The 15,991-nt window shown below is 28.5% G+C and overlaps 3 protein-coding genes across 4 annotated transcripts; 2 read left to right on the top strand and 1 right to left on the bottom strand.

Annotated features, from left to right (window-relative positions):
- The first annotated feature begins 1,014 nt into the window (after positions 1–1,014).
- Positions 1,015–3,368, top strand: LOC113865221 (arabinosyltransferase RRA2-like). The gene is made up of 2 exons (XM_027499629.1): positions 1,015–1,463; positions 1,988–3,368. Exons 1-2 carry the CDS (start codon positions 1,263–1,265, stop codon positions 3,101–3,103), a joined length of 1,317 nt encoding a protein of 438 aa, XP_027355430.1. The 5' UTR covers positions 1,015–1,262; the 3' UTR covers positions 3,104–3,368.
- Positions 3,369–4,590: 1,222 nt separating this feature from the next.
- On the bottom strand, positions 4,591–8,103 carry LOC113865175 (G-box-binding factor 1-like). Its single transcript, XM_027499567.1, has 10 exons — positions 8,044–8,103; positions 7,888–7,941; positions 7,712–7,795; positions 7,531–7,605; positions 7,133–7,317; positions 6,991–7,057; positions 6,790–6,844; positions 6,558–6,715; positions 4,937–5,062; positions 4,591–4,656 (listed from the first exon to the last, which is right to left on the bottom strand). The coding sequence occupies exons 1-10, from the start codon at positions 8,101–8,103 to the stop codon at positions 4,591–4,593; spliced, it is 930 nt and encodes a 309-aa protein (XP_027355368.1).
- Positions 8,104–13,889: 5,786 nt separating this feature from the next.
- On the top strand, positions 13,890–15,776 carry LOC113864944 (probable NAD(P)H dehydrogenase (quinone) FQR1-like 2). Of its 2 annotated transcripts, XM_027499207.1 has the most exons (3): positions 13,890–14,054; positions 14,172–14,556; positions 15,504–15,776. In XM_027499207.1, exons 1-3 carry the CDS (start codon positions 14,027–14,029, stop codon positions 15,733–15,735), a joined length of 645 nt encoding a protein of 214 aa, XP_027355008.1. In that variant the 5' UTR covers positions 13,890–14,026; the 3' UTR covers positions 15,736–15,776. The 2 variants fall into 2 exon arrangements, with proteins under 2 accessions (XP_027355008.1, XP_027355007.1); XM_027499206.1 differs by having other exon boundaries at positions 13,890–14,556.
- Positions 15,777–15,991: the final 215 nt, after the last annotated feature.

Raw genomic sequence — 15,991 nt, 5'->3', positions numbered from 1 at the left:
TATTTTCAGTTATATTTATTCATAAAAAATTCTGAAATAATAAAATCAAATTCATATAAACATAAATTTAAAATTATTTCAAAATTTTTTATTCATCATACTTTTATTTTATGTATTTAATAATAACAAATTAAATTTATTAATTAAAATTTATATAAAAATTGATATAAAATAAATTACATAATTTATAGAATCACATTAAAAACATTATTAATCTGTAAGAATAAAATTAAATATTTTACTTTTCAAATTTCTATAATTTATTAATAGTATTATTTTTAAAAACTCGTAACTATTATTATCATAGTCAACAAGAGTGAGACATGCCATTAAAAAATTAATAACGTTATATTAAAGACTAAATAATACTTACTAATTATTTAATAATACAATTTTTAATACCTTTTATAAATATAAAAAGTCAAACATATTATACTAGATGAATATAGCATTTAATCATATTATTTAAATATATTTATATTATATTTAATAAATATAGTATTTAATGATATATATATATATATTGGTATTAAAATTTATAATAATTACTATTTATTTTACAATACAGTTTTCATAAATTTTCAAATATAAAAGGTGAAATAATTCTTTCATATTTATTGAATGCAATGAAAATTTTATAAATATATTGTAATAAGTAATTATGGCGTTGAATCATATTATTTGAGTTGTTTTATATTATATTTGAAAATTTTATATATCATATACAACTTTTATATCAATTTTGCTTTTGATCCCCAAAGTTAGAATTTTAGGATTTTGTCATCATAATTTAAAAATTTTTAGTTTAAATTCCAATTAACTTACGGACGTGAATTACAATTAAATAAAAAATAAAAATATTAATTTGATTCAAAAAATAAATTTGCACAAATTGTTAGCTTCAAAGAGGAAATTATATATTGAAAAATTGTATTCAGGTTGGTAAGAGGATATGATATTTTTAATTGGAAAAATACTATAAAATATGCATTTCAGCTCTCAACTTGCGCTTTGGTATCTTTTCCTCAATTGTCTTCTTTCACTTTCATGAAGAAGTATTCCACGAAAAACGTTAGGTGAGGGTATAAGAAGAATCTGAGAAACTTGTAGCTGAATCGCAATCACTTACCAACATCAAAGGGAATGCTCATGATCACAACAACAATCCTGATTGCTCCATTGTTCTTTCCGCTTAATCCCAAATAGTGAAAACCCAAGAACCACAAAAATCACCATTTCATCTCGGGGTTTGAGGGGGGACAATGATTGGACGCAGAGACAGAGAAGGACCCTTGATGAGGAACAACACACATTTTCTACGCAAATCAAGGGTCGTAACCGCAGTAGCAATTGGGATCCTTATTGGGTGCATCTTCGCTTTCTTGTTCCCCAATGGCTTCTTCGTTTCTAACACTGTCACCAACCCTAATCGCAATCTTCCACTTGCGGGATCCAAGACCCAGGTTCCATTTTCTTCAAAGACTTTAGCTTTTGCTCTTTCTCTCTTTCAACTTGTGGGTCTCATCTCAATCTCGGTCTCTTCTTTGGTTTTCGTTGACTGGGAATTCCTCTGTTCTGACCAACTGCTTCTTTTGTATCATTGTTGAATTGTGTTTGATCTTGCTGATTGTACTAACTTTGGATCTGTTCACCCTCATTATAGCCCTGGAGAAACAAACAAACTTTTTCCCCTCTTTTAAGATTTTAACATTTGTCACTTTTGCTTGTCATGATGCTAGTTTTCAGTGTTTGGTTCAATATTGCCTTTTTGCCTACATTGGTTGATCTTGAAGTAAAAACTGTCTGTTTGGTAGATTTTCCTGCCTAGGGATAAACTATAAAGCACTTTTTTGGCGTACATGTCAAAGTGGAATTTTATTTGTAAGTTGATTGGAGTTGTGGCTAATGTGATTGGTTTATAGGATTAGTATCTTTCGGTGTGAAGCATAACAACATCGTTTTTATGGTGAATTTTGTTTTTTGTCAGGGAAATTCAGCTGGATGTGAATCCTCAGATCGGACCAACATGTTGAAATCAGAGTTTGTCGCGGTATCAGAGAAAAATGCTGAACTGAAGAAACAGGTGAGGGAATTGACTGAAAGGCTTCGGCTTGCAGAGCAAGGGAAAGACCAGGCGCAAAAGCAGTTTCTTGCATTGGGTAAACAGCCCAAAGCAGGACCTTTTGGTACTGTAAAAGGATTAAGAATCAACCCTACTGTTGTTCCTGATGAATCTGTGAACCCCAGATTGGCAAAGATCTTAGAGAAAGTTGCAGTTAATCGGGAGCTTATAGTTGCACTTGCAAATGGCAATGTGAAGGAAATGTTGGAAGTCTGGTTCACTAATATCAAGAGAGTTGGCATACCCAATTATCTAGTTGTTGCTTTAGATGACGAGATTGCAAAGTTTTGTGAATCAAATCAAGTCCCAGTGTATAGAAGAGACCCAGATGACAGTGTTGATGCCATTGGAAGAGCAGGGGGGAACCATGCTGTCTCTGCTCTTAAATTTCGTATTCTAAGAGAATTTTTGCAGTTGGGATATAGTGTTCTTCTATCAGATGTTGACATTCTATATTTTCAGAATCCTTTTGATTATCTATACCGGGATTCAGATGTGGAATCCATGAGTGATGGGCATAATAACATGACAGCCTATGGCTATAACGATGTTTTTGATGAACCTGCAATGGGTTGGGCTCGATTTGCTCATACTATGAGGATATGGGTGTACAACTCTGGTTTCTTCTATATCAGACCGACACTCCCTTCAATTGAGCTTTTGGATCGTGTGGCAACACGACTTTCCAAGGAGAATGCATGGGACCAGGCTGTTTTCAATGAGGAACTCTCTTTCCCCTCACATCCTGGTTATGATGGGCTCCATGCTGCCAGACGAACTATGGATTTCTATCTCTTTATGAACAGCAAGGTTCTGTTCAAGACAGTGAGGAATGATGCTAATCTCAGCAAATTGAAGCCCGTAATTATTCATGTGAATTACCACCCTGATAAGCTTCCTAGAATGAAAGCAATTGTTGAATACTATGTTAATGGGAAGCAGGATGCTCTCAAACCTTTCCCTGATGGCTCAGATTGGTAACCTCGCCTCTGCAGCTGAGGGTATACTCTCATGGTGTCTTAATTGTTTAGAACAGTTTTTCAGTAGCTTTTATTAGTTATAAGCATACATGTAGGTCAAAAAAGATATCATTTTATGAGCACATTGAGTTATGCTTTTTGCCCCATTTGATATTGTTCAGTTTTTCTTTTGTTTTGTTTTTTGTGCTTGCTGTAGGGGGGCTTACGTAAGATTTCTTCTGTAATATTTGCTGTATGCCAATTTAAAGCTTTTGTTGTTTTCATCTCAACCGCATATTCACATTGGAAAATATATACATGCAATGTTACAATGTGGATCCTTTCCTGTTGTGGAGTATAGGAAATATCATGTTGGAAACAAGACACAATTTTCATTTAATAAGGACTCATAATAGGGTTAGTTGTAGGATCTATTGATTATACTTGATAAAAAATAGTAGCTTTTTCTTTTCAACATGGCTATATCTTATTATTCAAGAATAGCAGTGATCTAATTCCGTCAAATTAAATGAGAGGACATTAACAGAGGGAGAAAGTAGTGTAGAGAATAGTTTTAAAGAATTTGAATAGTTAATACCAAAAAAAGAATTTGAATAATTTAGTCTTCGAAAATAATAACTTGTTTGTGTTAATTTGGTTCCTAAACGTGTGTAGTTTTAGTTCCCAAATGTGACAAATTCTTGACAATATAATCCTTTCGTTGACAACTATGAAGCCAGTGTAATGAAATCATCAAGCAGGCATGTGGACTACACATATGTATCAACAAGTGCCACATGGATTACCCATATAGATCGGAAACGATGCCGTTTTGTTCTAAATAAATTTGGAGTTAATTTTCCACTCCCTGCTTGGAATGAAAATGCCCTCCCTTCTCTTCATTTTACCTTCCTATTTTCACTCTCTCCTTTAACCTACTTATTTCTGACACTTTTCCCTTCTTTCTTGCAATTTAGAAGATCCTTTTGCAACTTAAGGTAACTGACCTATTTTGTCCTTCAGTACGTGAAAAATCTTGTATGGGAGTTTTTTTATCTATATTTTTAAAGTGGATTGATCATTGAATTGGTAAATTTATCGGTCTATTATTCATTGATTTAATTCTAGTTGATTTTTTTTTGTCCAAGCTCATAGTATAATAACCCAAAGTTTTCATAAAGTCACTATCCTATCTTCCTTTCCATGAATATTGTAAAAATGCAGCAGATAAAGGAGGGAAGGAAATTTGGCACAAACAAGCTTCTCAAAGATCCATAACAAGGTCTTAATGTTGATCCAACAACCTGGGAAGTATTATAAATTTCTATGAAAATATTTTGAAAGTTACTAGATAATAAATAATAACGTTACTATGCCCCTTAACATTTGTTTATATTTTAGGAGTAAACTCCTGTTCGACCTGTAATAATGTTAAAATGATAAGTTATGATAAGTTGTAAATTACATCATCAACTGTTGTTTCAGCTTCAATCATCACCAGCAACGAAGTCACGTAGGCTTTGTGTTCATAAGATTCACTATTGTTTCTAGCCCATACTTCTCAACCAGTTCTTCCTGTCCCCACAACACACCAAATCAGATGCTAAATATCATGCAAAATAAAGCAACATAAGTGTCCCATGTGTCTCCTTTTAGATAAAATCTGTGCGTTTTAGCTTTCAGTATATAATTAGTTGGATCTATTCAAACTGCTTCAAAGATTGAACGTAACATGGGGACCATTCATTCATTCATTATTTATTTATTATGGGAATCTAAGTATTTAAGTCAATCAACTTAAAAACCTATAATTAAAGGGTAAATAACTGAACAACTAGGGATTTAAATGGCAAACCAGTAAGGAATTGTTTTCATTTGTGAGCTCCTCACACTCATGAGAAAGGTCATGGATCTTTTTCTTGAGTAGAGAGTTTTTGAGACTAAGATGGTCCACGGTTTTACTTAGCTCTTCATGTTCCTTCTGCCAAGATGAAACATACAAATAACGGATAACAATACATATATTTATCAACTTTAAAGACATGATTAAAGTGCTAAAAAATAATCTGTTTCCAAAAAGAAACTACTATAGATGACTAAAAGGTAAAATTTTTTACTTTCTTACTGGTTCGTCAAAGATATGATTTTAAAGCATGCATTGTAACACTATTCTTTAAATTTTTTAACTTTTTCTTTTTTTAACATAAGTCTAAAAACTCTTACACTCAATATGAGTTTTTTATTTAATTTACATTTAATGGTTTGTGAAATAATAAATTATAATCTGTTAGATATAAATTAAATGAAAAGTTCAGATCAAGTATAAATTTTTTTAAATTTATATGGATATGAGAAGATTCTGTCTTTTATATATATATATATATATATATATATATATATATATATATTTTTTTTTAGATTACGCAAAAAATTTACCTAATTAAAAAGTTTAAGAATAAATATATTCTTTTAATTAATTATATGATATAAAATATATTAAAATATCACAAAATTACTACTTAAAAATAATAATTACACTTTCAGAAATATAACATAAATATGTATTGTATCAGTGTATGTGAGTAGTGGATGCTTCTTTGGAAGAGGATTTAGGAAGGAAGAAATTATAATTAGAACTAGATAATTAAAATATTGTTAATGAATGATAAAGTATGACAGTTAAGATAAAATTTGAATCATTCAGTACGTCTTAATATAATCTCTACTTACATAATTAAATGCTGTAAATAAATATGTACGAAACAATAAAATTTTCTTTTTAAGTCAATTTACATTTAAAATGGAATATTATACACAAGCAGTGTTAATTAAAAAAAAAATAGATTTCAATTGGGAAATTATAGATACCTTATTTTTCATCCTTGATCTTTTACATGATTCATTTTGTGTCCGTTTTTTTCGTTGTCTTGTTTCTTCACTTTCCTATCAAAGTAAATGCAGCTGAAGCAATTTAGGAAAGAGAGAATGATGATTGCATGCAAATGCCAATAAACTTGACAAGTAAATAATTAGCATGGTGAATGACAAAGTTATACTTATAGCTGATGCAATTCTTTTTCATTACATATATTTATGTTTAATAATCTTTCTATAAAAATAATGGATACAAAAATAATTGAATCCCCATATTTTATAGCTAACTCATAGTAAAGATTAAAAATATAAATTACTTTACTCAAGCTAATGGAGATGTCCCCTTGTGTATAAATATATGTCATCTATATTATTGTCTTGTGTTTATCACACCACATGCAACAATGAAGTGTTTTTTCATTCTTCTGTTTAAACGAAGAAAATATTAAATACGTTTTACTTAAAAAAATATGAATAATTTTTAATATATTATTTATCAAAATTATAGAATTAATATTAAATGTAAATATTATATGAATGATTTTTCTTATTTGAAGAGGTTAAAAAAGTCCTAAATTGAATTTCGTAAAAAATTTGAGTACCTTGTCTTCAAGTTGAGGATTAGCTTCGGATGCATTGAGGTCCGTACCCAAATTCTGATTCAGCTTAGCTAGAATTGCTTCAAGATGATCTGATGCAGTAATTCTATTCTCATGAATAGCATTACGGTTTTCAATACTAGTCACATGTGCACCTCCCCCTGCTCAAAACTCATAAATCATAAAGCATGAATTTTCATCTTTCATATAACAAACCAATGAACTTCAAACATACCCTTTCCAGGCATCATACTGGACTGCTGCTTCTCAGTTGAAGGGAAATTCTGCAGCTGAAGGAACAAAGATTATAGGCATTCTGAACCATTACAGATGAAAACATTAGCATGTTTTAGTGCCTTGTTAAATTATCACTGTTTATGAGTTCTAAATATAAGTGGTGACAAAATAGATATACATTGCTTATATGTATATGCACCTTAAATGAAAAATTAGTAGATCCACAATAATTGTTAACTGGTGTTCCCATGCTTTCACTTGCCGCACTGGTGCACAATCGATTTGCAGATTAAGTTAGGAAAAATAAGAATTGATTATGTTCACCAAAAGAACAAATGTACCTCCATTTTAGTCCTTCCCAGTTGGTTTGTGGGATCAAAGATCTTTTCCCATTTTTTCTTGATTCCTCAGTTACTTCACTAATAGGTTGTAAGCTCTTGTTAAATGTGTACATTGAATTCATGTTGCTTTCGACAAAAGTCCCGTGTATTTTATCTTTACAAGCTAATGGAGCGCCCTGACCAACCTTCAAAAATAGTTGTATTATATACATTAGTGAATGTATAAACATATACACTTCGATTTACATGTAAAAGAATGTGGAAGAAAATCTAGAAAATATGTATATTCCATCAAATCTAAAGCAACTGGCAACTTCAATTTAACAGAAATTATGAAAGGAAAAAATAAAGAAACTACACTTAATAAATTTATTAAATGATTAAGGAATTAGAGTTACCTCAGCTGCCATAGGGTAATTGGAGAGCCTACTATGATCATAAAGAGAATCATATTGAGGTGGCTTGCTCCATGTCTGTACCAAACAAGATATAACATGAAGACAAGGCACATGAGTAGTCCCTTCATCATAGTTAAAATAGACAATCAGCTATAAAATGCATGGATATGTATATCACTACCTGATTTGCCAACCAGGAGGGATAAAAGTAAGAACCAGCTTGATTTAGACTTGAAGTTGGAGTACACCCAAAATCATGATAATCCTAGTTAAAAGTGATACAGAGCCTCAGTTGTTTGTTTCCCTTGAAGGATAAGCATAAGTGTACGATGTTTAAAAAAATAAAAAATTTGAGACCTTCCTAGAAGTAGACCAAGGTGGTGGCAAAGGTTGAGGTAGGTTCATTGTTTCCTGTTAGAGAAAGAAAATTTGATGAAAACAAGAGAATATTTATCAGGTCTGAGTACATTGCAGATAGAAATATTTTGTTGAGATGTTAACATGTTTGCTTACATCTTGAGGCACAGAATTTATGTAGGGTTCGCCAAATCTTTTGTTTTCTTCCGACTCCATCAAGATCAAGATACGAACTCAGTACCTGCTTTAGTGAAAAATTGCTTTTAGATCAAAGGTTTAGGAATGAGAGGATAAATAGCATAAAGAAACGAAAGCTAAGGAAAAAAAATGTGACACAAGTAACGAATGAGACTCGGGTTGATTTGAAACTATGGCTTACTGTTGCAACTGATGAATACAGACATTATTTGTGCACAACATCTTAGGCTTTTCTTGCTTTGTATTTTTTCCCTCTTAATCAATTACATGACCAAATCCACTGACATTAAGATTGCTTGTGGATGGTAGATTCATTTTGACAGATCCTATCTGGGACTATGAGATTGAATAGACTTGACAAAAAATTAAAACTAATGATATTTGTCTCTTTCTACCTCATATATCTGTGTGTTTAATTTGAGTTTAATTTTGATGCATTTGTATTCTCACCTAATTAGATAACACATTAGATATAACTTTTAAAGTAATTATCATAAAAATAATTTTTTTAATGATATAACAATTTATAAATTTAATTTAATTTTTAAAATTTAAGAACCATGATTTCAAAGTGTACTAAACCATTTAAACACAAACCAAGCTCCTGATAACTAGCCACCATAAACCATTCAAACCCTCTTTCATTGGTATAATATCAATTCCAAAACCAAATAATCAATAGGAAAATAGTGGATTAACAAGACTAAAACGTTAAGTGTTATTTTGTAGGTATTGTTAGTCTTGTTTATCAATTAAAATTAGAATTTTATTTTAGTAAAATATTTACATTTAATATTATCACATATTATCAAAACAAAATTATCAATTTGATTAATAAACAGAACCCACTACACCTAAACAACTTTACCTAATTCTTGTCTTAAAAAAATAAAAATAACAGATCTTTCAAGTTTCAACATAAGGCCACAATAATGAATCTTTTATTATCAGAAATGTCACAAAAAATAAAAGGTTGTATTTACACATTCTACTAAGAGTAAATCAAAACACAGAAGATAACATGCAGAATAAAGAACATGTTTTTATTTCTTTTTTCTTTTTTAGAATGGCAGAATAGAGAACACAATTGAAAGAATATTAAAGAACATAAAAGGAGAAAGCCCAGTTTAATGTGGTTTGAAACAAGTTTAGATGAATATGAAGGAACATGTTACGTCTCTGAATCGAAAATCCGAGAGGAAGAGAAGAGGAGAAACCTGTGGTGTGGCTCGAAAACAAAGTGTTTATGATACTTATTATTCACTATGTATGAGTGCGTTTATTTTATAATATATAATATAATTTATATTTAGCTATTTATCAAGATAAAAAAAATATAACATTAAATACATTTTTAAATGGTATGAGCATATAGAAATTTTAAAACTTTTCTCAATTTGTAATTTGAATTTTTTTCCTTTCATAATACTAATGAAATAAACATTAAATACATTTTTCTTCGGATATTAAGTCTTTTATGTTTTATTTAATACTTAATTAATATTTATTGATAATTATTAAAAGAATAAGCACTTAATAAAAAATGGAAATTATTTAATATATTATTAATTTAGTTTTTTGTACTTTTTAAATAATAAAAACTATTAAATTAATTCATTAGAAGAAATAAAATTATGATTTATATAAAATATTAAAAGAAAATTAAAGCAATTAAAGAAATATATTTCATCAGATTTTTTACCCAAATTGTATTTCTATGTATGTATAATTTAGATATCACAAGAATTTACAAGTATTCTATGTATAATATAAGCATTTTTTAATTTAAAAAATACTTTAAAATATGTCAAGTTATTAAAGAAATATGTATAATTATTTTAAATAAAACCTATCAAAAATATAAAAAATACATGCATTTTTATTTAAGAATGAATAGGTTGAAATTTAATAACTTTTCTGTTAAAAAGAAATAGACAATAATTTTATGTAGATTAAGATTAAATGACACCAAGTGTTTTGACATATCGAATAATTTTTGTTATAAAAATAATATTTATTAGTTTAGTTGTGAATTCTTATAATATTATGCAATTATGCAAGCTCAATAGGAGAAATATCTCAAATTATAAACAGAATTTAATAAAACAAATTCGTAAGAAAATCAGCAAACTAATTTTCTCTGCTCTATAAGTGATAATTGTGTTTCAAATTAACCCATAAATAAGAATCTTTAGCAATGTGTTACTGATTTGGTAAAGATGAACTCAGGTTTTGGTAAATTCTTAGAGAAAAGTATAAAATTAAATAATTTTTTTATAGGTTAGAAATAATTTGTTTTTTAAAATTTTAGAGAAGTTAAATGAAATATTTTTAAAAATTAAAAAATATAAATTATTTTTAATTTATAAAACAGTTCATTTATTATATTAATTTATTTTTTCTATAAGAGTTTCTCTAAAATTTTACTCGGATCGAAAACTGGGATGTTAGGTCAACTTGGATTCAAAATAAGTTTTATTCTAAGTCACATTTTGGTGTTTAATGCTAAAATATTCTAACCTTCTTGCATGAGGTACTTTTTAGTTTAAAGAAGGAAAGAAAAGTATTTCAATTGAGAGAAGAGACACCTTATTTGTTTAAGAAAATAAAGGAAAAATAAAATAATTTATTATTATATATTTTTAGTAAACAAATAAAGTTATTAAAAGTAATTAAGTATAATTAGTATAAAATTTTCTTCTTCAATTTTTTTAAATTTTACAAGAGACAAAATTAACAAAAGAAAAATATTTGATAAATTCTATGATACCTTTTTAATTAAAAAAAAATTGGTGTTTCATATCGAATAATATACAAACATGTGTACATTATTATTTAGATTTCTTTCATATATAAAAAATACATTGAAAAATAATAACATTTAGAATAAATTAATTATAATTTTACAAAGATTATGACAACTTAAACAATTATTTTGTTTTAAGTACAGTATTGAATAAGTATAATAATTTAAATTAATTATTATAATTAAGGATTAGATAATTACTTTTGTGTGATTAAAATATTAAAATAAAATATGAATTCATTGATTACGTAAATACCCTCAATTTGAGTTTAAAAAAAAAAGTCCTTACACTATCTTAAAATAAAATATTAAAATATAAATTACAAAAATAAAGATTCGTTAAGCATGGCTAAGGATGAAAGAACGTTATATTTTCATACGAGGTTAAAATGATAATAAGATAAATTTTATAGATTTAAGTTTAATTTTTAATTCTATATGATAAATCTTGAGATATTTCTTAATAACATTATAAATTAAATAATAAAAAGATAGATATAATATATATTTAAATTCCATTAATTTATTAAAAATGTAAAATATAAAGATACTAAAATAAACACCAAACTTTTCTCCAAATTTTTAAAACCCTATAAAAAATTTATAAAACTTTCTCCCATTGATCCCCTTCTTTGCTGCTAGATGGCTAGAAGTCTCAACATTCCATGTTTCCATATTTTAAGTTCTAACTTTAAATATTTAACTTTTAGAAAGTGTTTTGAAAATTTAAGTAAATTTTATAAAAATAATTTATATAAATTTTTTATTTATAAATTATAATTAAGTTTATGATATAAATTTTTATATTGTACGCTATTAAATAAATATTTAATTAATTTGTATTTTTTAACTTATCTTGTTAATGTCAAGTGCTTTAGATTTCAACATCCAAATCCATATTAATAACCCATCTTCATAATCCGTAATACATGATAGATTAATATTTTATATATATATATATATATATATATATATTATTGTAAGTTTAAAAAATTTATATTTTATTTAAGTTTTTATTTATTTAAATTTAATGAATTATTATTATTTCATTAATTATTAAATATAAATTAAATAAAATATTTAAATTGAATATAATAGTTTTTAGAATTATACTAATATAAAAAATTATATATATAACTTTGGGTCATTCAAAGTCTCGCAAAATGCCCAATTATTTGCAAGTATGATTGATTTGACGCACTATTAGCTATGTATTTATTACTTGTAAACATTTGGAAAATTCTCATTACATTGACATTTTAATATTTGTACTGCCACAGAGATGTTTTCATATACATACACGTATTATTTCTTATGAAAATACGTATTAGTCAAATCTGTTAACTACCAATGTTTGGACCCAATTATTTTAGTGATCGTGTGCGTATAAATATAAATTATTGTTATAATCATTTATGAAAAACAAGTTTATATTTAGATATTTTTGGTGGAAAGTGATTTCATTTGAATTATCTAAAACAATTAGTTTTTTTTACAGTAAAATTATAAAATAGAGTATGAAAGCTATTTGTAATAATTACTTTTGTATTTAAATCAATCAATTGTAGGAGATGAAATAGAAAACTAAAAAAATTGTTGGCTTTTGATCACAATTTCTAAAATTATATTTATTTTAAATAAACCTTTTACTTTCCAATAGAAATAATCTATGATTATGACATGATTTCCACCAACTTTGCCAAACATGAAATAACAATATTATAAACAGATTATTTTTTTTTTAATGGAAACAGATTATAATTTCTAAAATTAATAATCTGAATATACACTAAATTTAATCTTTTAAAAGAAGAGGGGTTAAGCCATCTATAGCTGTTGAATTGATATTCTTTTCACACTTTAAAAAATAATAAAAATATCATAAGTCCACTTTTTCAACTAATACTAGTTGCTTCTGTAATTAACTTTTCCAAAAATAAAATCAAAATTATATACAGTATTAATTTATTAGAATACAGAGGGAAGGAACTTCAATGATTTGGCATCTGAGATATTAACAGATGCTTCAAAACGAGTAATGATATTCTTGTAAAATATTTTATAAAAGTTTTTACAATTTCAGATAAAAAAGAAGTGATAGATAAAATAGATGACATGATAAAGATAAAAAATAAAAATAAAAATTTATTAAAAATTATTGCATACTCACGAAGGATAAGATTAGGGAAACAACAATTTAAAAAGGATTCAACAACAGTAAAACCAGGAATGTGGTTTAAGCCATGAAGCACCCTCACAAGTTCATTGGTGCTCCTAATATATTTGGACAAACACACGCATATATCTGTCACAAACACTTATAAATGTTTAAACGTCACTGATGACCATAAAGTCTGAAAATGAAGTCTTTGTTGACTTAAATTTTGCAAGAAGCTTGTGCACTTGTATTTGTAAAAGGAATAATTCCAACTCTGAATTAGTTAGGTAGAACTTACCAATAATTGGATAATAATAATGGCTTGCAACATTGATAAAAAAACAACATAATCTTTTCACAGATTTTAATTGGAATCTTTCAAAGGAAAGAATAACCAGGATTGTCAATTTCTTAGCCCCGCCCCACAAAAATTGAAATATTATCCTTTAAGCTATTCAAGTTTGAAACTGTCAATGAAAAGGAAATTTTCATTTACTAATATTATTTGTTAAAGGTGTCAACTAACCTCTATTCAGTCCACACTCGAAATCATTTGATTCTTTGCCAATTTCTTTTGTCTCCTTCGGCTATTTTAATTTTCTAAGGAACGATGCTTATGCCACATTAGCTTAAATAAATAATATCAAGTTTTCTTTATGGTTCAAGAGCTAGATGCCAGCCAATAGCCATTTTCTAATTCATCTTTTCTTAATAGTTAAAACAGCTCATTAAGTGAAGTCAAATCCAAACTTGTTCATGTTACACTGTTCCTCATCTCTCTGTCTCTTTGTTTTGTATAATCCAAATTTTCAGAACCAACATTTGATTCATAACATCAATCTTTCTGTTTCCTTGTTGAAATATCTGTCTTTTTTGTATCTTGCTTTGCAAGTAAAACAAGAATTAGTTTATTTCTAGATGTTTTAGAAGCTTTATTAGCAAATATTTTTGAAAGTGTTGATACCAAGTGAATTCCAATGGGGAAAGGAGGTGGTTGCTTTCCAAGCAAGACAAAGGCACCAATTTCAGGAACAGAAAAGAATGATCCTGGCAGTGTTGAAAGCCTAATTCCAAGAGATGACCCAAGTAGCACAAACCAAGAAGAGCCACCACAAGAAGCAGTGAAAAAGCTGAAAGTTTTCATTGTGTTCTACTCAACCTATGGTCATGTGGAGTCATTGGCAAAGTCCTTGAAGAAGGGGGTTGATTCAATTGAAGGAGTTGAAGGGCTGTTGTACCGTGTGGTGGAGACACTGTCTAAGGAGGTGTTGGAACTCATGAAGGCACCTGAGAAGGATGAAAAGGTGCCACTCATATCTGCAGAGAAGTTGTTGGAAGCTGATGGATTGTTATTTGGGTTTCCAACAAGGTATGGAAGCATGGCGGCGCAGATGAAGGCGTTTTTTGATTCCACAGGTCAATTATGGAGAGAGCAGAAGCTGGTTGGTGTGCCTGCTGGCTTCTTTGTCAGTACTGGCACTCAGGGTGGTGGTCAAGAAACCACAGCGTAAGAAATTCTCCCTTCATTCATGCATTGCATGCAAAAATTAGAGCCTCTCTCTTCATTTTCTCTTTTAATGCAAGTTCAAAAGTTTGTGTATAATTGAGTTTAGTCTTGATGAAAAACCTTTAGTACAAAGTTTTTTACATTGTCAATCAGTCAGAAACTGTTCAAAATATGACTGCTAAAGAAATTATAAAAAAAGTAACAATTATAAATTCATAATTAAGAGTTTTGTCGGTTTAGATAAATAACTAGGTGGGTGTTCTAAAGTAGGTATTGCAGAACTTGTTTAGTGAGGAGTTGAGATTATGGATATGAATGTTATGATTAGTTGTTTTTGTTTAGAATAAACAATCATTAAACTATTTTTAATTTGAGTGAACCTTGTTTCAAAAAGTGCTTATTCTATCTTAAACAATAATAGTTCATCAAAACCCAGAAAGTAAGTTTGGAATAATCCCACATGAGCTGTTAATTTGTGCCAATCAGTGGAACTGAAAAATTGTCTTAACTTGGTGAATAATTTTAGAGCATGAATTGTTAGATCTAGGAGCAGGGATTGTTGTCTTGTTTTTGAAAAAATAAATAATTAAATTGGGGGTGGGGTCAGAGGTGGAGGAGTATGGTTGAAACACTTTTTGATTAGATGATCTTAATTTGGTTGAAGATTATGCTAATAATAAACACTTTTTTAATACATTTTTTTATTATTAGCTGAAATTTATTAAAAAATTATTGAGTTTTACTCTTAATTTACCAAGTTTCTTTTATTTTTCTGCACTTCGAAATAAATTTTAGTCAATAAATAAATAAGAATGTAATGACAAAATGTATTAAAAAATATATTATTAATTTGATTGTAAAGTAATGCCTTAATAGTCAGCAATCAGCATCATGATTGGGAGACAAACCATCAATTAGTAACATGTCATATAGAACTGTCATTGTAGATGGACAGCAATCACACAGTTAGTCCACCATGGAATGCTCTATGTTCCTATTGGTTATTCTTTCGGTGCTGGAATGTTTGAAATGGACTCCATTAGAGGTGGATCTCCATATGGTGCTGGAGTTTTTGCTGGTGATGGCTCAAGGCAAGCAAGTGAAACAGAGCTGGCCCTTGCTGAGTATCAAGGAAGGTACATGGCAACAATAGTCAAGAAGTTGGGCCAGAAAAGCTAGCTTCTCTGTCACCAAAACCTTGTTAAGGGATGATGAACTAGTTTTCGAGCCTAGCCCACAGCTCAAAATTCTAATTCAATGTTATGATGATCTTCAATTATTGTGTTTGTTATTGGTGTGAGATTTCCTCAAAACTATCTACAACTATATTGTTCAGCAAGAGAGTGAAAGAGATACTTTATCTCATGTCTCTTTCTCCCTCTTGTTGAGGAACAGTTGGTGAGAGAGGATTCAAGTCCAATAAAATTGGCATGAT

Source organism: Abrus precatorius, unplaced genomic scaffold, assembly GCF_003935025.1.
Source record: "Abrus precatorius isolate BTA unplaced genomic scaffold, Abrus_2018 Scaffold4, whole genome shotgun sequence".
In the NCBI taxonomy this organism is placed as follows: Eukaryota; Viridiplantae; Streptophyta; class Magnoliopsida; order Fabales; family Fabaceae; genus Abrus; species Abrus precatorius.
This window is presented reverse-complemented; position numbering and strand designations above follow the sequence as displayed.

Coding starts and splice junctions, on each gene's coding strand:
- LOC113865221 (XM_027499629.1), top strand. CDS start 1,263: ATGATTGGACGCAGAGACAGAGAAGGACCCTTGATGAGGAACAACACA. Junction 1,464..1,987: donor TTGCGGGATCCAAGACCCAG/GTTCCATTTTCT, acceptor GTTTTTTGTCAG/GGAAATTCAGCTGGATGTGA.
- LOC113865175 (XM_027499567.1), bottom strand. CDS start 8,103: ATGGAGTCGGAAGAAAACAAAAGATTTGGCGAACCCTACATAAATTCT. Junction 7,942..8,043: donor TAAATTCTGTGCCTCAAGAT/GTAAGCAAACAT, acceptor TTTCTCTAACAG/GAAACAATGAACCTACCTCA. Junction 4,657..4,936: donor ATGAAAACAATTCCTTACTG/GTTTGCCATTTA, acceptor TTGTGGGGACAG/GAAGAACTGGTTGAGAAGTA.
- LOC113864944 (XM_027499206.1), top strand. CDS start 14,027: ATGGGGAAAGGAGGTGGTTGCTTTCCAAGCAAGACAAAGGCACCAATT. Junction 14,557..15,503: donor GGTGGTCAAGAAACCACAGC/GTAAGAAATTCT, acceptor CTGTCATTGTAG/ATGGACAGCAATCACACAGT.